General features: G+C 39.9%; 2 protein-coding genes across 2 annotated transcripts in view; both read right to left on the bottom strand.

The window, feature by feature from the left end:
* Positions 1-54: 54 nt before the first annotated feature.
* her3 (hairy-related 3) lies at positions 55-1,513 on the bottom strand (the record flags this gene model as incomplete). The annotated part of the gene is made up of 5 exons (XM_080470022.1): positions 55-131; positions 498-788; positions 937-1,018; positions 1,146-1,241; positions 1,466-1,513. 5 exons carry the CDS (start codon positions 1,511-1,513, stop codon positions 55-57), a joined length of 594 nt encoding a protein of 197 aa, XP_080326148.1.
* Positions 1,514-10,478: 8,965 nt separating this feature from the next.
* Positions 10,479-22,002, bottom strand: part of LOC308113627 (taste receptor type 1 member 1-like) — a gene marked incomplete at both ends in the record, with an annotated part of 38,811 nt that continues 27,287 nt past the window's right edge. Inside the window, 5 exons of the mRNA XM_080470021.1 lie at positions 10,479-11,407; positions 12,165-12,282; positions 12,393-12,599; positions 12,935-13,657; positions 13,741-14,038. Of these exons, the coding sequence (XP_080326147.1) occupies positions 10,479-11,407; positions 12,165-12,282; positions 12,393-12,599; positions 12,935-13,657; positions 13,741-14,038 (2,275 nt within the window). The remainder of the gene's footprint in view (positions 11,408-12,164; positions 12,283-12,392; positions 12,600-12,934; positions 13,658-13,740; positions 14,039-22,002) is intronic.

Raw genomic sequence — 22,002 nt, 5'->3', positions numbered from 1 at the left:
CAGTTTCTATTTTTATTGAACATTGTCAGGAAATATTTTCTCTGTATTCTTTGTTTACACTTTGTTGGGTCCAGATTGGACCTTCTGGCTGTCCGGATTTGGACCACATGCTGCATGTTTGACACTTCCTCCTAAAAGAGTTAGAACAACACTTTCCAGGAGATCACCAGGCTGTATTTCGGTTGAAGTAGACAGGACACTCTTTTGATACTTTTATTAGGAAAATAATGCATTTACATTGTAAACTATAAGACATATTATCGTTCTATAAGGCAATTATATACAATCAACATTGAAGTTACATAATTTCTACCAAGGCCTCCACACGCTCTGTTGAATGTTTACAACTTCATTTCTGTGGCTGTGAAAGTCAAAGTTTTTCAGACTTGAGTTCTTATCAGTGGTGTTTCCTGTCGGTACCGAGCAGAGTCCAGTCTGTACGGCTCCAGGTGGCTGGCATGTGTCTTCTCTCGGCAGGACAACAGATGTAGATGCACTTTCGAGCTTCAGAGGAGCGGATTGGAGCGTCTTTCTGCCCTCGGGCCTGTCTGTGGATGGAGGAAGCCTCTGGGCCCCAGCCTGCGTGTCCGCCTGGTCCCGGGCGCTGTCCATGGTGCTGGAGGCTCCGACTCTCTTCCGAGAGCGGCACAGTTTGTTGGAAAGCTGCGATAACATCCAGTGGTCGCTCCCGTTCAGGCCTTCTGCCATCAGCAGGTACTGGTTGACGTTTGCAAGGCAACTACGGAAGCCGGTGTTGAAATCAGAAAAGTCTGATGCTGCCGCGGTGACTGGAAGGAATGGAAAGACCCGTCAGGACGGCTTAGAAGCACATGCGCGACGTTTCACGCGTAATATTGTGCATAACACTCCCCTGAATGCATCAACAAAACAGAATTTCGGCTCTTTGAAGACATTTTCTACTAACAGTGCACTCACAGCTTTGGATCTTCTGCATGTTCCTCAGATGCTTCACGGTGAGCTCCAAGATGTCTGCTTTTTCCAGTTTGCGCTTCCGAATCTAAGTGAGGAAAGTGCATCATTAGACATTTTCCCATATCACAGTTAAATGCGTTGAAATATCGACTGAAGTGGCTCATTAGAAGTAAAGAAACACGTAAGGGTGAGTATGTAGTGTGCACACTCACACTCGTGCTGTAGTAGCTCTCCAGGAGTGACTTAAGTTGGTCCAAACACTGGTTTATCCTCGCTCTTCGCTTCTTTTCCATAAGAGGTTTGGATACCTGTAAAAAGAAAACAAACTCAGTACTGCACACACACACACACACACGCACGCACGCACACACACACACACACACACACACACACACACACACACACACACACACACACACACACACACACACACACACACACACACACACACACACACACACACACATCACTGATCGTACTGATAGTCCCCACACTTTAACTCCAGTGATTCTTGAAGAACTTTTCTACACACCTTGCTTCCAGGTCTGGATTTTTCAGCGCAATCTGATGTGGCCACCATTCTCTTAGTCCTAGTTTTGGTTCTCTCGTAATGAGTCTCCCCCTATCTTTGCTCCACGGAGTGGTGGAGTAGATCCTGAGTGGGTTTATATGGAGACACCTACTTAACATCTCAATGCCAGCAGTCCCGCCTGTCTCTTGCGCTCAAATGAGCAACGGCGGGCGTCTTTTGTCAAACAACCAAGTACTTAAGCTCATCACAGTTTTCAAAACATATATTTTCATAGCTAGATGATTATGTGTTTCTGTTTTTCTATGTCCAATACAAACAGGAAAAGTTTGCAATAGTTGTTTTTGTACAAATGTATTTATTTTTTCTTCACTAACAATAACTCCATAACAAAGGCGCACGTGCAGACCTGTAAAGAATATCAGATATGATTCTGTTGCTTTGTCAACTCTATAACAAATTAAAAACATAAAAAAGTATTTTGTACCGCACAAGCCAACCAATGTGCAGTACAATGCATTGCGTGATGAGCAGGCCCGCACTCAGTGGAGATGTCCAACAGTCAACGTGTGTGGTGAAAAGCTAAAACGAAGCGTAGAAATGATAAACATTATTGTAATGCTTGTGCATGGTGCGCGCAATGAGGACCATTGACTCCCGTATTCAGTCTTTCACATGTGAGTTTCACGCCACCAGGCCGAAGGCAGCACCGTGGTAATTCTCTTCATGTTCCCACAACATTTCGATTTTCTGGTGCTCACTGACAGTAAAACGTTTGCACCTGCAAATCTTATTACATCAGCGAAACTGTTTACACTATGTGCTATAGGCAAACGGTGCAGCGATGCGCTTTGTGGGCACATTTAAACACAACATACATATGGAGTAAAAGCGTAGGGAGATTTGGGATACCTTTTAGACACTTTACAATTTTAAGTTTCTTTGGCTTTTGTGCGTCACCAGTTTTTGTCTTCATACCAGGCTCAGAGAGGCACCGAGGAGAATCGCGGGCCGCCCCTTGTCCTTGGTCCCTCGCCTCCCGATTTTCCACACTGCTTCCTGAAAGGGCTCGAGGCTTGGGAAAAGTCATACCAGCTGAAACAATGTGTTGACTATAGGTTCAGTGCAGTCCAATGCGCATCTTGCGCTCACATACAGACACCCTGAAACTCTGAGTTGGAAAAACTAAATGGAAAAGTTCTGTTTTGATAATATCACTCAAGACAAAGCTCTACTATTACTATTACTACTACTACTACTACTACTACTACTACTACTACTACTACTGCTACTACTACTCAGGGTATAACTTACATTTTGCTGCTTTATTACTTGGATTTCGATTTGTTTTAATTTATGAGAGATTCGTGTTAAAACACATTTCCCAAACAAAAAAAATATATATAAAAAAGCTACAATAATTCTTTCCTGTTGAATGAATTAACTAATTGGCTATCAAATAACACAACAAATGGTTTGAATTAAAGATTATTACAAATTGCAGGAATACAAGAGGAACAAACTGGATTTTAAAAGTAGTTTACAACATTATGTATATTGTGCCTCACGATAAGTTAGATAACAAAGATAGAAATGGGTAGATAGATAGATAGATAGATAGATAGATAGATAGATAGATAGATAGATAGATAGATAGATAGATAGATAGATAGATAGATAGATAGATGGATAGATGGATAGATAGATCTTAAATTACGGAGGCCCTGTAGTTCACCCTGTGCAAAGAGCCCGTGTTAAACTGACTGCTGGCCCGGGCAGAGGAGGGGCATATTTGTATTCAGTCTGAGGAAAAGCGCACATGAAAAGAGGCCAATTTATTGCAACGTGCCATTGATCTTTTCTCCTGCTCTGCTTTGTGACCACAGTGGACATAAAACAAGATTCCCTCCTCTTCTAGAGACAAATAACAGATCCTCGTCTCTTCATTCTGCTTTGACAAGCTCAAGTCTGTACAATCCAGTTTGATGTCACTGTATTTGTAAAAATTTAATAAAAAAAATACACTTGAGCTCTGAATTTGACGTGTCACTGTTCCTGTTCCTGTATCTCTATTACAACAGAAAGTGGTCACTATTTGGTTTGCATGTGAAATCCTTTGCGGGAAATATTGTAAATATGAGGAATTCGGGTTATTGTGATTGAATTGTTTTCCGCTTTAAAAGTCGGTGAACAAATACTGCTGTATAAAAATTACAGTGCCATAAAATAATGAATAAAAGTATTGAGTAGCATCTATAATTAAATTCGTTGCGCAAGTTTTTATTTTAGCGGATTTAACTTATTTATTCTGATTGGTGTATTGATGCTTAGCTCCATGTGTAAATTCGCATCTTGTTGTTTCCATTGGTGTTTTATTTAATAGTTCCAGCTTTGCTGTAGAAAACACAATATAGTTTTCGAAGGAATAGATTACTTCCACGTCTTCGAAAACGTTTGACTATATGGAGAAAGCAAATGATCTCAGGTCGTCAGAAAAAGGTGTCACTGAGGTGGATAAGCTGTCACAAAAATGAAAAGCAGAAGACACTAATCTTTGGCCTTTCATTAAAATATGATTTTAATCTGAATATAAAACTTTCTGTTATCCGTTTTTCACATGTGAGTTTTTTTTTTCGTATGACTTCTGAAATGACCATATAGGTTTTCCAAAAGTATATCAGCGAGATGTACTAATCTTACATGCATTGTGCACAAATAGGGGCAAAGTGCTTTGAAATGTGTTTTCAAGTTAAATACGTCGGCCAGGTGCAACGAGAAGGACGGTGCGTTTTAATTGGATGATTGTTACCAACCCACCACAGACAGGATCAAGTGCGTAGGCGCCATGAATTTAATATCCATGTTATATCTTATTGTTCATATAAATAGATTGGCCTCACACAAGTCAGGATAGTTCAAATAGAAATCAACTGAAGCACGGGGTTTGTGTCAGCGAACACTAATTGTTCTAATACCGATAAATTGTATACGGTGAAGCATTTAATCGGCATTAAAATTGGCGGAGATGCTCTTCGGTTTGAGGGCGATATGTCTTTTGTCCCTGCTGGACGCCACATTATCTGCACTTTCACGCCTGGTTTTAACACAAGACCGTGGAAAGGCTGATTTCAGCGTGGAGCCTCACCAGTCGCCTGTCTTGTTCTTGTGCGACACAGAGGAGACATTTCACCGCTGATTACTCGGTATAATTTCAATTAGTGTTGGCTCTTCACGTTGGGATCAAAAGAACAAGAGGGCAAATTTGCTATAATAAAAAGAAGGGGTGTGTAGATTTATTAACACGGACTCATGTCTGCGGTGAAAGAATGCAGCCAGACTTTCAAACAGTTTCCCTCTAACACCACCTCACTTCTCTCATAACGTCTCATGCCATCATCTATGTTTAACAAAGGCGCAGCAAGAGGCGAGTGTCCCAAATGGGTATAATAATGCAAGTACCGTTAGAAGACAAGTTAAGTGTATGTTTATAAAAGGGACCGGGCTTTTGGCTTCACTTTCACTTTTCAGCACCCTGTCATTCATTAACCCCACTTGAGCTTTGTCATGTATTCCTGCCGGAGGAGACCTGACAATGCTCCTGTAATAATTAGACTACTAGGGGAACTTGTTAACAACAATTAGTGAAGCAATTACGCAATTACTGCAATAAACTATTTTTTTTCCGAGAGGCAAAGTGACGCATTTGCAAGTCAATGGTGAGTAGCACACCTGACAGCACAAGAGGGAAGCTTACTATACAGTTAATTTAAAAACATTACACATTCGCATTCTTAATTTTCTAAATGAATATCCCACTACCATCTATATAATAAACACTAATTATTCTATATAAACATTAAAGGAGACTTAATTCATGTGAATCCTTTAATAGAAAGTCTTCCACTTGGATGCAGTTTGTGCATTGCGTCAGTAGGTTAATATCTGCGCGTCTCTGCACAGCCTGGTTAAAATATGCAAACCCTGGTCCATAATTCGGCTCACCGTGAGCGCAGCAAATCGATGTACCGCCTTCCATTCATATGGGCCGGGGGCCGCAGTGGAGACACATGCGCGCGCATTGTGCAGCGACCACAGGCCACAGTCAAACGGCAGCAGGTACGTGGGCAGGTGCACTGCAAAAATATTAGAAATATTGACAGGATTCTGTGAAAAGCCACGCGACAGGCCCATTGGCGAAGCTCTGATCAAACATCAAATAGAAATGGCATCATGAATTTCTATAGACTGGCCCACGGGTTATTTAAAGACTTCTTACTTTGGTCTGGGGGCACAATAGCCGCTGTTTGCCTATGTGTGCCGGGGTTAGCGCATGAAAGGACCAGGGCTTCACATTAACATCGCTTAAGGTTTTCTCAAGGGCCGAAATGAACTGACTGGAAAGTAACTTTATAACTCGCTGGAGGATGAAGCCTTTGTCGAGCTCCGAACTGAAAGACACAGGCGCCAAACAAAAGGGAGAGGGCCTTTGTTAAACACCAAAGCGCATGGGTATTGATTCGCCTTGAATTGCAAAACATCTGCCATTTACTCTGAACGACTAGAGCGAGATTTGAATAAGAAAAACCAAGCAGGCTTTGGCGCGCTATCTTTAGTCGTGCGTAAAAACAACAGTGATATGAGCAGCGTGGCCATTAAAGGCTTGGATTGAGATTAAAATCATATTTTCTTAATATAAACAGCCAAAGGGGGAAAGTTATCTGCTAGTGTGGTTCATGTAGTCCACTAAATCCAATATCCATACAACTCGAGGACTAGATAGATAGATAGATAGATAGATAGATAGATAGATAGATAGAGAGATAGATAGATAGATAGATAGATAGATAGATAGATAGATAGATAGATAGATAGACAGATAGATAGATAGATAGATAGATTTTCAGATGTGCATGTTAAAATTAAATTATTCTTCATAAAAAGTCTCAAAGACACAGGGACAATATCTTTCCAACATAAGTTCAAAGCAGCTACTCATCAACAAATAGGACCAAGGACGATAGTTGGATAATAGAAACCCAAGGTCACATCTCTGGACGTCTGACAGATGAGGGCTTTCTTATTTATGTTTGAGAAAATCCCATATGGCCACCAAACGCAAACAGCCTCCATTTAAAATGTTTTGTTTGTCCCTCTATTCTGCGCTAACGGATGGCCCAGTTGCTCTCCAATGTTCTTTTTCCCATGGTCCTCTCTTTATCCAAGCAAAGGGGGAAATTGAAAGGTACAAGTGAAAAGCCATGGGGCGTTCCTCCAATTTTCCTCGCTCCATATTTTGTGTACCAGAAATATGTGCACATTCAGCAGAACCACGAACAAGAGAGCAGAACTTAAAAAAAACAAAAAACCTAGAAAATATAACACGTTACATGATTGATGAGGAAATTATGCTGCGGTGTAGGTAATCCTACGTTCCTGTTGTTAGAAATAGTCACACATTTACTTTTTTTTTTTAATTGTTATTTGTAAGACAGGTGACACTGAAATGTTGCAACACAATCAACAGGCGTTAATATTGCAGCAAGTCCCAAACCTCCAGTTGTGGCTGAATATATATATCTGCTTGACAACGTGTGTGGCAACTTTCACTCTGAAATTGGTATGAAATTGTCAATTTGTTGGTGTCAGCGCGCAGCTCCCCAAACGCGCCATATGCCATGCTAAGTGGCACTATTTACCAATTCGTTCCTAGTTTCACGGTCCATCCTCCTCCTTTCCCTGCCAGGAAACTCAATGGCTACAACAAAATGACAATTTACCCTGGAATTGCCGGCTCTACCCCCTACGGCCTGGCTCTTTCCGTTTCACTTGGTGGGGCCACCGCGGGTCCACTGAGCAGCACTGCGTGAAACCTTCACTTTGTTGGAGAGATTGGTGGGCGACACATGGAAAGAGTGGTGGTTGACCCATCCAGAGCTGTCTTGGATCAGCTTGTTTGGATGCGTTCTTTTATTATGGCGGCGCTTCACTGTCAATACAAAGCAGACGCGTCATTAAAAGACGCGCAGGAGTCACCGAGTTAAAACAAGCCCGTGGCACGTGAAGACATTCAGAAAATATCATTTGTTACGATGTTACATCTTAGGAATAAAAACACACCACAAAATGTGCTTCAATTTGATTTTATGATGCACAGGTGAAAGAGGTGGATGTGTGATTTTAAGCCCCATTTGTAAACCCCCCCCCCCCCCCCCCCCCCAGGATACCAGGATTTTCAACAGATTTAATAGGGAAGGAACTGATACGATCACTACTAAAAAAACAGGTACAAAAAAGTATTTGGTTTTAATTCAAATCATATGACTTGTAACGTTGTACTTTAGAATATATAGAATAGAATAGAATAGAATTACTTAACGTCTCTCAGAGGGAAATTATTTTAATGAGAATGAGAAATTATTTAGATGGTTATTAGTCACTGACGAATGAGCACAGCGTGGACAACAGCTGGATGAGCATATTTGTTTTCACATTTTGTGCTCACATTGGGTATAAGTAAATGTACTTGCGACTAAACTGTATTGCTGAAATGTGGCGCCACCGTGTGGAAAAAGACTGTCACTGAGCAGAAAGACAAAGCAAATTCAGTCTGTAAAGCTTTTGTTCTTACTATGAGAATACTTGAGGCATTTACACTTTAATTTTACCAATCTATCTAAACTCGATATACAATTAACATTAACATGTTATCAAACAATGTCTAACTTAAAGACCCTGTAAACAAACAACTCAAAGACAGAGTCAAACAAGACACCCTTTGTTAGAATTAAAATAATTTCAGCTATTATGATTTAAAAAAACAACAACTGTGTAGCATCATCGTATAAATGATGCTACACAGGCTTGTAAACACTTGGAAAATATCTCTACAAATTAAGTTAATCCAATTGAATTTTATTTCCATAGCACGAAATACAACACATTTCAAGACACTTTCACAGAGAAAGACCCAACAATTCCTCATGAGCAAGCAGAAGCGAAGGTTGAAAGGGAAAACTGACATTCAAAAGGAATAAAGTCTGATATTCTGCTATGCTGTCACTACAGGAGAGGAGAAGATGAACCCCCTCATCCACCTCTCCTGGGGATGTGAACGACAAGTGGTACAAGGTGTGGGACAGCAGATGTCATCAGCGATCATCTTAGCAAAACTGTGTAAGTCTTTCTGTGGATGCTGCCACTGTGAACACAGGTTCACCAGACCCCATCGCCTCCAGAATCGTGAAAGAACACCCCGGGATTCATGTTCATGGTTGCACATGCCTTGTAGTTCACAACACTGCTGAATGTGCTGGTGTGGGGTATTTGGATGTGAGTATAAGCCTGATTGTATTTTACACGTTACATTATATTTGTGTACTGATTACATGCATCAACAGAGTGTTTACAGACTGATTCACATGTTGCCGGTGTCCAGATTTGATCTGGAGGAGCTGGTGGTTGATGTTGGCTACTGGATCAGTGGGAGCACAAACTGGACGTGCGACTTGACACGTTAGCACTTTTGACTGTACCAATTATAATATTGATATGTGTAGATTTTGATTACATATGATTTCTAATTAAATGTCTGTAATAGAATCTTGAGAACTCCATAAAGCAGAGTATATGGAGATCCTCCTGCATGTTTATGTTCATTAGTTAAGCCCTCTGTGTGACTCGGATTCGGAGGGCCTGTGTGACCCTCTGACCAGCTACTTCAGATCTGCGAACAGGGTTCCTCATATCATTTTCATTATGAAGCTACTCCGAATACCACAGGAATGTTAACTGTATACTTGTGCTGTTGACAACCTTGTTACTTTATTCAAGAGAAAATCAGGTAAGGGTCTGGAGGCTCCGGGGGGCGTTCTCTGATCCCATGATGGAGGTGTAGCTACTGTTCTTCCAGGCCACATACATTCATCTCACTCAGCCTCTTGCTGCAGACAGGTGTGCATTGGGTTAGGCAAACTAAGTTGAACTTCAGCCTAAACCCTTCAGTCTACCTCTACTTGTTTGTTTGCTTTGTTTTGTTTGTTTGTTTTTTCTTTGTTGTTGCTTTTTTCCTTTTTATTCTTTTTGTATCTGGTTGACCGAATAAACCATTACTACTACTACAGAGCAGTTCTTTTTTTTTTAATTACATGATGTGGGATATGCTTCTGCTGTTGTGTGCTATTTTCTATTCTGTGTTTTTGCCATTATCTTCGTTTAGCTTATACAAGTTTCCCCTACTGTTTTACAACTAAGCAAATGTTTGTGTTGTAGATGATAAACTTCATTCCTAAGCCGTGTGCAAAGCTCATGGTGCTTACGGCCCTGTAAGGCCACAAACAGCTTCCACTGTACAAAACTCCACATTGTATATAAATAAAATGTTCCTACACTTTTTTCTCATGTGAAAGTTGCAATATAAGCTGTATATGCCCCAAAAAACGACTTATTCTGGATTGTTGTAACTTAAAGTTTAATGAATAACACAGTCCTCAAAAGAGTTTTAATGATTACTAGCAACCACATGTATAATGGTAATTAAGTGATGTAACGATTCTGTGATAATGTTTTCTGTTCGCCACATCACCACAGGAAGAAATTCTCAGGGAGGAAAATTCCCAAAATGGTAGGAAGGAACTTAAATGTCTAGAAAGGTCTGAAAAGGGAATTTCTTGATGTAGCTTGCAAAATATTTGCAGACAAAGCAACATTCCTAAAGCGTGGTAAAGTTTACTCTAACAGTTTATTAAAATCCAAAACTCAACACAACATTATTTTAAATCTTAAGTAAAGTCTTATCTTTATTGGCATGTTGCCTTAAAATGGCTGGAAATAAAAAAAAAAACAACCAACTAAAACATAATTACAAAGTATTTCTTGTCAAAACAATTGTAGACTTTCATTAAAAGATGAGCATAAGCCTTTAAAAAAAAAACCTTTGTACCAACTCTTCAATAATCTGTAATCTAAAATTCACAAAGCAACTTCTATTTTTGCAAAGATACATATTTACTGCTGGCAGCTACTGGCTGATAGTTTTGGTGTAACTCTGAATGAGACCTTGGAAGTACTGCTGCGTATTTCTGTGTGGTTGGAAGATAATAATCAAACACTTTGGGAGGAAGTACCACAGAAGGAAAGAGTAGAGACTAGAGAGGACTGCCAGGGCATTCAGAGTCTGGATGTACTTCCCATGATAAAGTATGTACACAGTGGCAAGGATGATCCATGTGAAGATGAGCAGGAGCAGGCAGAAGGTGATTGATTTGGCCTCATTGTAGTTCTTTGGGAGGTCCTTCCCCATGTAGGAGAAAATGAAGCAAAGAAAACACAGGGTTACGAGTACAATTGCAGGAGCCGAGCATGCCTTGATACCAACGTCACAGCTAAGTATGATTTCATGTGGGTACATTACTGTTTCATTGTGAGGACCGGGAGGCTGGTAACCATAACCGATAAGAAGTAAGAGTGCCTGAATGGCAAAAGCCACAGCAATGAACAGCCACTGTCCGTGATATTTCATCCACCAGCTGTAAAGCTTGGGCAGCTTGGCTGCTATCTTAAAAATACAAACAATCTGAAAAGAGCGAACAACAAAACAGGCCAGACAGACAGTGTAGAACAACAGAAATGGTAAAAACCTCAAGATACAGGAAGCTGCTGTTGGCTGACCAAAATGAAAGTTCACAAAAAAGCTACACAGACTGAGACAGATTAAAATGAGGAAGCACATGGGTCCTCCAGCAGATCTGACCACAGGTGTGTTGTAGTTGATGCCAAAGAGAACAGACACGGCCAGACTGAGTCCCACCAAGGCCCAGGCAGCAACCATGATGACTACAGCTCCAGCGTCTGTGAACGGTATGAACTCCACCACCCGCAGGTTGCATGACGTGCTTCCCTCTGTGGACCATTCAGCCTCAGTGCAGGAGACACAAGTGTAGGGATCCTCTGTTTCACAACACAGAGAGACACTGTCAGTGAAGATAGATTTGAAATAACCACTGGAATTTATGAAAGTCTTAATTCCAAGATATAGTTGTAAAAGCTTAATAAGTTAGTGTGCAGTGATGTAAGTGAACCTTATCTGTCTAAGTCCTAACAGCATTATCGAATGGTAATCCATCTTCACCTAACAACAACCTGAAGTAGTGATTATATTCACCTTCACTCTATATTGTTTATGCTTTCTGTCAGGAAACTTCCTAGTGAAACTTCAGGAGGAGACAAAGTTCAGAGAAATCAGACTGAGAGCAATTGAAAAAACTAAAAAGGGTTTAATGACAAAATACTTGTCTGACAAGGGAACAGGTCACTAACACAGCTTGTTGGAGCTGTGCTGGAGTTGTTCTGATCCAGCCTGGTTTTAAGCAGGTCAGAACACACATTTAAACAGTTGTAAATGGAACCTCTGGCTAAGAAAAGATAAGACAGTTGTAAAAATTCCTGATCCTCCCCCAATTTCCTCTCTGGTTCTGCCACATCTGAGTAACCTTAGATAATGATAAGAAAGTCTTTGCAAAACAGTGCAAAAGAATCACCCCCTTTAACAAGTAACAACATCACATAACCACTTTCATTTAAGATGTGTATTAAAAACAAGATGGATCCTACAAACTATTTCAAAATAAACAGTGTTAAGGGACATTTCTCAAATTTTTCATTAAACAAAGAGTGGAAGCAATTATTTTATTGATTTAATCATTACCTGTGATGTTGATAAAAGTCCCATTTGGACAGATTTCACAAGTGAAGCAACATTTGTGGATCCCATTTTGCTTTGCAAATCCTACAGGGCATTCCTGAGAACACAAGGAAACTGGAACCTGTGAAAGCAGTCGGAGATGGAACAATTGTGAATCTCGATGACAGAAAGAAGATGAAAACAACATATGTGCTGTCTGAAATGTATAGTAATGCACTGGAACTGACTCACCTCCCCACTAGTGTGCCACTGAATTTCACTGTCATTAATGAAGAACTTGGCTGATGGGTAAAAATGATAAAAGCCGACCTCCTGAGCTTCACCACTGTGGTTCCAGAAAACTAAAGAGTAGGATCCAAACTTGGGGTCTCCTTTCTCATCAAAGTGAATGTTCTGGTTTAAAAGAGAGAAGTTTGACTTCTTCAGCTTGGCCAGCACCTGATGCAGAGACGCAACATTTATACAAAATATAGCAACAAATCTCAACTTGAAGATGTCAGAAAAAATAAACTAGAATACTTAATAATTAATAATTAATTTAAAAAAATCTAATGTTTTATTTTAGAAACCCACAATTGTGCATTCATGTTGAAAATGTGATTATATATAATAACACACAAATAAATAATTTCACACCAATAACAGCACTCCTTTCACTAACTTGGCACCTTCTACTTCTTTAGGATGTTAATTAGTAACATAGAAGGTGAAAAACAGATGAGAATAAAGGATGGAATGTAAAATATAATATAATGTGTTCATTGTGTACTCACCATGTATGGGTACACTGTCATATTGTCGTTACACCTGCCAGCGCCACACTGTAGGGTGTTATGTAGGGCATGGGCAATGGCATATATGGCAGAATACACAAAAAAAGAGTATGAAGGATCTGCAGCATGGATATCTTCATCATCCAGTTCCCTTTTGTTGTAGACCTGATTGCAAAACCTCTGTTGTCCTGCTTCTCCACAAAGACGTTGTCTGTTAGAATCCATGAACTCAATAAAACCTGGTATTGGCACGACTGGCTGAGACACCCCGATTACAGTCCCAATGTGTTTGATTCCTTCAGTTCTGGGGAGTTCTTTGTTTAAGGACCATGAGTCTGTTGCTATCCAAACCTTGTTTGTGACATTCAGTCGTATGGCTGAGTCTAGGAGAGTTTCAGCAAATGAGCTGGCTGCAAAAACAATAATCACAGAGATCCTATATGCATTTATGTGTTTGAATAGTAATGAAAAATCTGTATTTTCATGGAGGGCTTTGGAGTATCCCATGCATATCTCAGTTTCCTTAATCCTGTTCATGAACAGCTCCAGGCCGTCCACGCCGTAATTATTATCACTGTTTAGGAAAGCCACCCAGCGCCAGTTGAAGTGTTGTAAAATGTTTACAATCACCTCTATGATGTCTGAATTGGGATGTACTACCCTTAGAAAAGAGCTGTATTTTACTTTCTGGGAGAAAACCGAAGTGGAAGATGCATAGCTGACCTGTTCAAAAACCAACAGAGAAAGTGGTGATTTTCAGTGACAGTCAAGTCGGATTTTAATCATGTGGTCTGAAGAAAACTCACCATGGGAATGAGATCTGCCATGAAGAGAGGGGCTACAGTTAGGGCCTGAGTACTAGTGTAGGGTCCTATCACCGCTATCACTGACGACACACTCTGAGGTTCTTCAGCCCAAGGTTCAATCAAACTGTTGATGGAGATGAGGTCCAAAATACCAGGGAAATTCAGAGTATCTGAACAGTGGTCAAATATTTCATAGCCAAGAGAAACATTTGGAAGAAGGTTGGTAGAGTTGTTGATTTCCTCCACAGTGAATCTCATCAGCTGAAACCTTCGATAATTCTTGAGACTGAAGGGTTGACTGAGGATGAAAAAGACATGAGAGTTTGAGTCGAGATATAGGAGTAAGAAGTTTACCTCTAATATTGCCTTAGTGATAACTTCATGCATTCGATGCAACATTTGGAAATCTGGCTAAGATTTCAGTGAATCAAAAAGTTTGGTGCAAACCTTCACTGAGATATGTCCCAGGACTCACCTGGAGCAGTCGATGGCTTCTGGTCGGAGTTTATGACGATCGGTTCTGACAGGATGAAGATCAAATAGTCCACCTATTAAATAATCTCCCTCTAGATGAAACTCAGAGGCAGCGTCAGTGCATTCAGCCAATACTTTAAGAAACATTCCTAGCAGACAGAGAGAAGCAAGAAATAACCTCATTGTGGCAGGTCTTCTTCATTTAATCTGAGCTGGGATGTAATGGGATTTACACTGCCTTTTCTAAGTCGTGTCACAGTTGTGACGGTTAAGCCTCAGTCATTATTTCCATGCAAGTGGGTTCATGAGCTGCAATAAATCTTGGGTTCATGGCGTTTTCACAAATCAGTATGCAAAGTCATGTCAACTGCTGATGCCTAACAAACCGCAACAGATCCAAAAGTCTGTTAATCATCTTCACCATCAGAGCTTTTTATGCCTGCAAATAGTACTCAGTTTAAAAAGAGTGTCTTTGACAAGAGACGTCGTAACACAGTTAATCGGTTAAATGTGTTTTAATCCATTATCATATCACATACAATATCTTGCTGAACAAAATCTGCTGAAAAAAACACAACCTTTTGACACAATAAAGTCTTCATGGGGGATTCAGTGGTCATTGGAATATCGTTTCCTGACACGAATCAGTCAGTGTAACATTTAAGAAATCATGTGAAAGACAAATTAGAGGAGGAAAGAAATATAACTATTTATTGAAAACATACAATTCTAGAACAAAATTTATTGTAAATTTACAGGAAAATAATGAGCTTTAAAAAGTATGAAGACTTACCACCAGATACTTCAAACTGAAAGCATTGCCAAAATCCGGCTTTGACCCATTAGTCCAGGAGTAATAGGTTTAGACCCAGAACAAATTTATAACAAGCTGAATCTTTCAGCAAATGTTCAGAAAAAAATGTCATTCTAAAATTCTCCAAGAATCCTCCTTGGGGCTTTTGAGAAATTCAAAAGGGCGTCCAAGATGGCCGCTGATTTGCGATTTTCCTCATATTTCTGGTTTAAAACATCACAAAAAAGCAAATAATTGGTCAAAATATATGTTTTTTGGGACAGGGAAATCAGCTTTAACAATATTTTTAAGCTTAAAGAAAGTCCTTATGCATGTAAACATAGACTATGAAAACAATGGGAGCATAGTTTCCAAATTGAAATCACCCGACATAAGCAACTTTCACCATATCTGTAGTAATACTTTAAAAATCTTAAGAGTGAAGTAAGAATAAAACAATTCCAAATGTTAAAACTTGTCAATCATATTTACAACATGACACTTTGTCCCTTGCTCTTATTCAGTTAAGAGATTGATCAAGCAATCAATCAATCATTTCTGAATGAGACCCCAGTCATCATCCTCATCCACGTTTCCTCGAGAAATAGGAGTTGATTTTTCAATTTCTCCGACCAGCATCCAGCCAGGTCTGCATTGCTGCTGCATTGTTGCAGGTTTTACACAGAGCAGAGTGTGCACCCCATCTTCCTGCAGCCACATGACAATCCTCCACAGCCATCTGCTCTGCAGCCACAATAGATCATGTTGAGTGTCTGGAGCAATGGGACGGTCAGTGTCAACTGGAGTCAGTATGTCCTCCAATGTCCATCCCCAAGCTTTTGGCTGCTCAGACCTCCTTTTGGCAACATCTTCTCCCCACTCACCATCCCTCTCTCTTGCCCTTTTCCGGACATTATTTTTGAACTCTATTGTCTCTACACTGCTTGCTAATTTCCTGCGTTTATTTTCAAGTCTGCTGCTCGTAAGCAGCACTGTGCAGTGTGCAGTGATGTCAAACAAAGGAGTTCTGGACCGCAGGGTGGGTGGTTCAACTTCCTTATCTCCTGCTGATTCCTCCGACTTTCTCTTTTCAGATCTGATGGATGATTCCCAGGTGTAGGCTTCTCTACAGACATTGTGAAGTGCCAGTGGCTCCTGTATCTGCAAAAGTATATGAAGACCGTCCGGTCCCCTCAATGCTCGCAGTTGCTAGAGTTGTCCTTCCTTTAAGTCCAACTTGCACAAAATCCTTGAAGCATATGTCCTTACGAATTATGCGCGACTCCATCTCTAGCTCTGAAAGGTCAGACAACATTTCATATCTATTGACCAGTGTCCCCCGGCTAGCTCAGTTGGTAGAGCATGAGACTCACAATCTCAGGGTAGTGGGTTTGTGTCCCTCGCCGGGCGCCACCTTCCCGTGGGCTCACCACCTGCAGGAAGGTTCTTAAATGGTGCGATGTGATCTGGGTGACAGTACTCAGACTGTCACCCCCGTGACCCGGAAATGGATAAGCGGAAGAAAATGAATGAATGAATGAATCTATTGACCACATATATGTGAATTTCTTCTAAACCCAGGACTTCACGTGTTTGAGTCTTTAGTTCTCCTTTGAGGAAATTCCTCCTGCTTTGATTTCTGCAATCTTCTTATGTTGAGTGGCCCTCTTATGTTTTTGAAATTTCTTCATTACTCTCTGTGGAATGGTAATTAATGAGAACTTTACTTAGGTAAAGTTGAAATCACAACATTACTGTTCAACAATATCATCAGAAATATATTTTCTGTCAAATGTGATTAATAGATGACAACTAACTAATGAGGGGTTAATATTATTTTATTGTATACATTACATTTACATATATTGAATTATTGATCTTCAAATTATCATGAACTGTGATGTGTGTTGAATGTCAGCCATGTCAAGAAATACTAGTAATGGTATCAACATTGTGCATACCATCCCTACTATATAAGAGTAAATATGCAATAAGTTCACTGCACTTATAAATATTCATAGTAATTGATTCTTTGGAATTAAAAACCAATGTGGTGACCCATTATTTCTAATTCCATGATGATTTCAGCCAGAAAGATGAGAAAATCTCAAATCGGCGGCCATCTCAGATGCCCTCTTGAATTTCTCAAAAGCCCTAAGGGGGATTCTTGGGGACTTTTAGTATGTTACTTCGAACAGTTTTCTTAACATTTGCTGAAAGTTTCAGCTTGTAATACATTTGACTTATTCCTGGACTGCAAGCATTACAAATTGAAGTGTAACAAAGTATGCATGGTTTTGGAGTTTGGAGTGCCTGGGGGGACAAGATGTGGTTGCAGCTCCACGAGGGGGGCTTATCCTCTCCCCACTTGGAAAATCCCCTGGGTGAGATTTAATCATGATGAGACTAATGATGAGCTACACTTACAAAATATAATGGTCTCACAAACTAATTGATCACTCACCGTGTATTAGATGTAATTTAGAAGGTCACAAACAAACCCAAGCAAAGCAACTCAGCCGTGAGTTTGGTTTGTGCTGAAAACCACCTCCTCTCACAATTCATCCCTGCACAATTTCACACTGCACCACACTGTCATGTAAAAGAGGAACACTGGCTGTGACTCAACAGACTGAATGAAGTGATGAATGTGAGGCCGCTGACGCCCCAATTTGAATTCATGTAAACACCTGGTGTCAGAGCGGAACCGCTTGTTGTTCATGGGAGGAAGTGATCGGACATCAATCAGTGAGACAATTGAATTATTCAAGATGAGGGATAAATAATCGCCTTACATGTGCATATTAAAGATCTGAGCACGCAGCTATATTTTCATGTTTTATTTGCAATAAAATCAGCTTCTTGGAGTTGTACAGATTCTGTGGTGTAAGAAGTGTGTTCATGTCAATTCCTAGAATGACTCCTCAGTTCACTATTGGTGTCAAAAGTGGGATCAAACTAAATTTTGGAGAGAGAACCCCAAAGAGAATAAGCTAAAGACGTGTGATACCATTGATCTACTTTATGATCTGATTATGAGTCTAACCAAAGATGTTCTTTTACTGGAGTTTCAGAGTTTGTCATAATGTCAAGTTGACTGATTATAACATATAATCAAATCTGTGTCTTTTCCCTGGCATATCATTATACTTCAGCCATGCATCATGAGGCATCAGCAGATTAAATAACAGAAAACAAAAACACACATCTTAATTGACATTTCAAGTCAGTGCAAAACAAAACAAGCCAGACAACACAGAACAAAAGAAATGGTGAGATCTGTACCAATGTGCAATTCAAGCCCAACACATATTCCTTCACTAAAATGTCTTTCCATTTCTGAGGGATTGTTTTTTTCCACAGGCTCAATTAAAACATAATAATAGAAAGTAATAATTATTATTGTTGAAGGATTGACCTGTGATGTTGATATTACTTTATTTGGGAAAGATTAGGCAGCATCTCCTCAAGGGTATTCATGGGAGCAGAGTGAAGTTGGCACCTGTACAAAGAAAACAACATATAAGCAAAACAAAAGAACAAGTCTTATCCCTCTCTTTCTGTCCCCCTCGCTGACACATAATGAAGTACTTACTTCATCCTCTGTGTGCCACTGAATTTCACTGCTTTTGATGAGGAAGTGGACTAAGCGGTGGAACATGTAATGGCCAACTTTGTGTGCATCGCCACTGTTTTTCCAGAAGACAGTAGAGAAGACTGCAATCCTGGCGTTACCACTCTCAACAAACTGAGTTCTCTGATTTAAAAGAATGAAATTGGACTTTTGTATGTCTGTTAGAACCTGATGAGGAGATACAAAGGTCAGGTGATCACCTGAGCTATCCACCCCTTGTCTGTGATAATAAGATGAATTGAGTGACTTTTAGAGCTAAAGCAATAAGTGCATTAACTTTCTGTTCCTCGATCTGTTCGGATATCTGGTAGTAATTTGTATTGTCAGTTAAACCATTAGTATAGGCCAGGCAGATGTTGGTATTCTCAAATGTCTTAATGAACAGTTCCAATCATTATCACTGTTTAGGAAAGCTTCCAGGCATCTGTTGAACCCTCGCAACGTGTTAACAGTTGCTTCAACTGTCTTTTTTGGGAGGAATAGTATGAAGAAAAGAGGGATATTTACTTTTCTGTGAAAAATTGGTACTCATACTTCCATAACGGATCTGTTCAAGAAGCAATTAACAAACCATTTGGATTAAAAATACCAAATACAAACATACGTTTGTCTGTTAAACTGTTAAATGCAACATCAGTTCATTTACCAGGGGGATGAGATCCATCATGAACAGTGGCGCAACAGCGAGGACTTCAGTGGCCGTCAAAGGACATAAGGTTCAGCCAAAGGTTCAATCAAGCCTCTGACTGACATGTGTTTGAAAATATCTGGGAAATCTTGTGTATCCGAGCAGTGTTTGAATATTTCTAGACATTTAGCTGCAGGCTAGTTGAGTTGTTGATCTCTTCCTTAGCATATCTCATTAACTGAAAAATCAAATAATTCAGGAAAAGATTTACTGCAGAAGGATGAAACAGAGTATCATTGTTATCATCATCATCATCATCATCATCATCATCATCATCATCATCATCATCATCATCATCATCATCATCATCATCATCATCATCATCATCATCGATCACTGAGTGACTCCACAGCCTCTGTTCTGCATGAGTTTTACGTCTGTCTTTCCTAAACAATATTGTCTGGTAAACCACAGACTCATCCTTGAAACGCCAAACACATACAGGTGTATTAAATCCATCAGATCCAATGACAATTATGTAATAACACATGTTCCACTAAATGCTTTCAATGGCACTTCATGAGATATCATCTGAGCTGCATTACTCACCCGGAGCAGTCAGTGACTTCTGGACTGTGGAGATAAAAATGGCCATTGACATGATGGACGTCAGAAAAATCCACCTTCCAAACAATCTCCCTCCAGCTGGAATTCTGTGGCTGCAACATTGCATCGGGCTTAGGCCTGTTGCAAAGTTGCCAGTAAATATAGAAATGCAAGAAAATGATCTATTTAGTGTTTAGTTTGTACCAATCTCTTGTCAGAACTAAAGACGTTTGCTTCTAATGACAGATGATGTTGCTGACAGAAAAGCCTCATCATTTCCATCCACGCGGGCATGATGTATAATTAGAAATGGCTGGAGGACAATTTACAAATCAGTGTGCTAAACCATCCAAGGAGATGCTTTCCCCGCCTTCCAGGAAATTACTTTCGGACCAATGTCACCACAAACCATTTCATCTGAAAGTAAAATTTATTCTATGTCAACAATGTTTCATCTAACGCTGCAGTCTGGAAAACTGTGGAGAACATTGTTTTCCCTGACTTACAGTTTGTGGATTCATATATTTGTTCTGGCCAGCAATAGACCCAGACAATGAGAGGACAAAAGAAGACATGTCTATGTTTGCCCCCTTTGCCTGAGACATTCATAAAATTCACAAGGAGAACAATAACACCAGAGTAACATGGGGTAACTTGTCATGCGCCATGACAGTGCTGATCTGCTGCAGCTCAGTTGGGAAAGTATTAAAGTACATGAACTCTTCAACTATGACCCTTAATTCATATTTACTCAAATATATCACATGTTTTGATTGGCTTTAGGATAATAAAAGATTAGATTAATACAATTTTCCATCCAGCCTTCTATCTTTTCTAGTGTTTGATTCAACTCAGGGTCAAAGTGTGAGTTGGTGCAGACCCCAGCTGAGTATCAGTGAAGGCAGTGTGACTGTGAACGGATCAACAGTACATCACAGGGAAAACACAGACACAGACCATTTACACCGGTGGGTAATTTAGCAACAGCAATTCATGTCAAACACATCTTTGGACAGTGGGAGGAAACACAAGCATGCAAAGGGAAAAGATGCAAATTCCAAACAGAAAGGCTCCTAAACTCAGCCTCAAATCCGGGATTAATCCAGGCACCAAGCCTCACAGCAGTAAAAAAAAAAAAAATAAATCCTGTCAAATATATTTTGTTTTTTTAATAGATTAAGTCGTTTGTGTACTTTAACTTGAATATTACCATTTAAAATGACGGAGGCACAGTTGCTCATTTGGATTGCGTGCTAAACATCTTGAAGTCATTAACCAGGCACTCATAAGAAGTTGGTCTGAGGATGCATGTTGAGGTTTCAGGATCACACACCAAAGACACACACGTGAATTAATTCAACCAGGCGTTTTTGGTTTACGCGTAAATGCAACATCCTCTTTCAAATGAGCTCTGCATGAAGTGACTTTAGCCCACACATCATTTGAAAGAGGATGATTTGCAGTCCCTCTGTGGGTGGCGATGAGATGTAGCCACACAGAGTTCAGGGTATGTTTGAGGTTGAATGGCTTGTTTTGCTGTTTTGACATGGAAGCTGATCACTTTTAATGTTTTAGTTTTTCTTTTCTTCTTTTTGTTTTGGTTGCCCCCAAAACATATTAGTCGAACAAACTGAATAACAACTGAGTCACAGCCATGACGGCTGTATGGGTGATGGATAAAAGCTGGAGAAATTACTCTTTACCTCTCAACAGTTGCTTAACCTTTAAATATGTGACATTTAGTCATAAATGTGCCACAGGAGGAGGAAGGGTCATTGTGGTGTATGACCACACATGGTCTCCAGAGAGGTTCAGCAGGTCTGGTTTATTACCACACACTTGCATCTTTATGGGCAAATATGACTCTTAAACAGGAAATACAAAATGACCCATTGTCAGCAAACTGTATGTCTCCAATTGTCATCAGTGACATGTTGGATGTTGCAAAGAGCCAAAATAGCCATTTTTGTATCACAGCAGGTAAACCTGCTAATACAAAATGTCTCCAGCTCCTTCTTACACACACACACTTATATTATTATTATGATTATAAATAATCATTTACATAATTTGTATAGCATGAGTTTGTGCCTTCTCTTAAATTAAACAGCGTCATTCTTGGAATTT

This window comes from Lipophrys pholis (genome assembly GCF_963383615.2).
Source record: "Lipophrys pholis genome assembly, chromosome: 8".
In the NCBI taxonomy this organism is placed as follows: domain Eukaryota; kingdom Metazoa; phylum Chordata; class Actinopteri; order Blenniiformes; family Blenniidae; genus Lipophrys; species Lipophrys pholis.
Note: the sequence above shows the minus strand (reverse complement) of the source record. Positions and strands in the feature narration are given on the sequence as shown.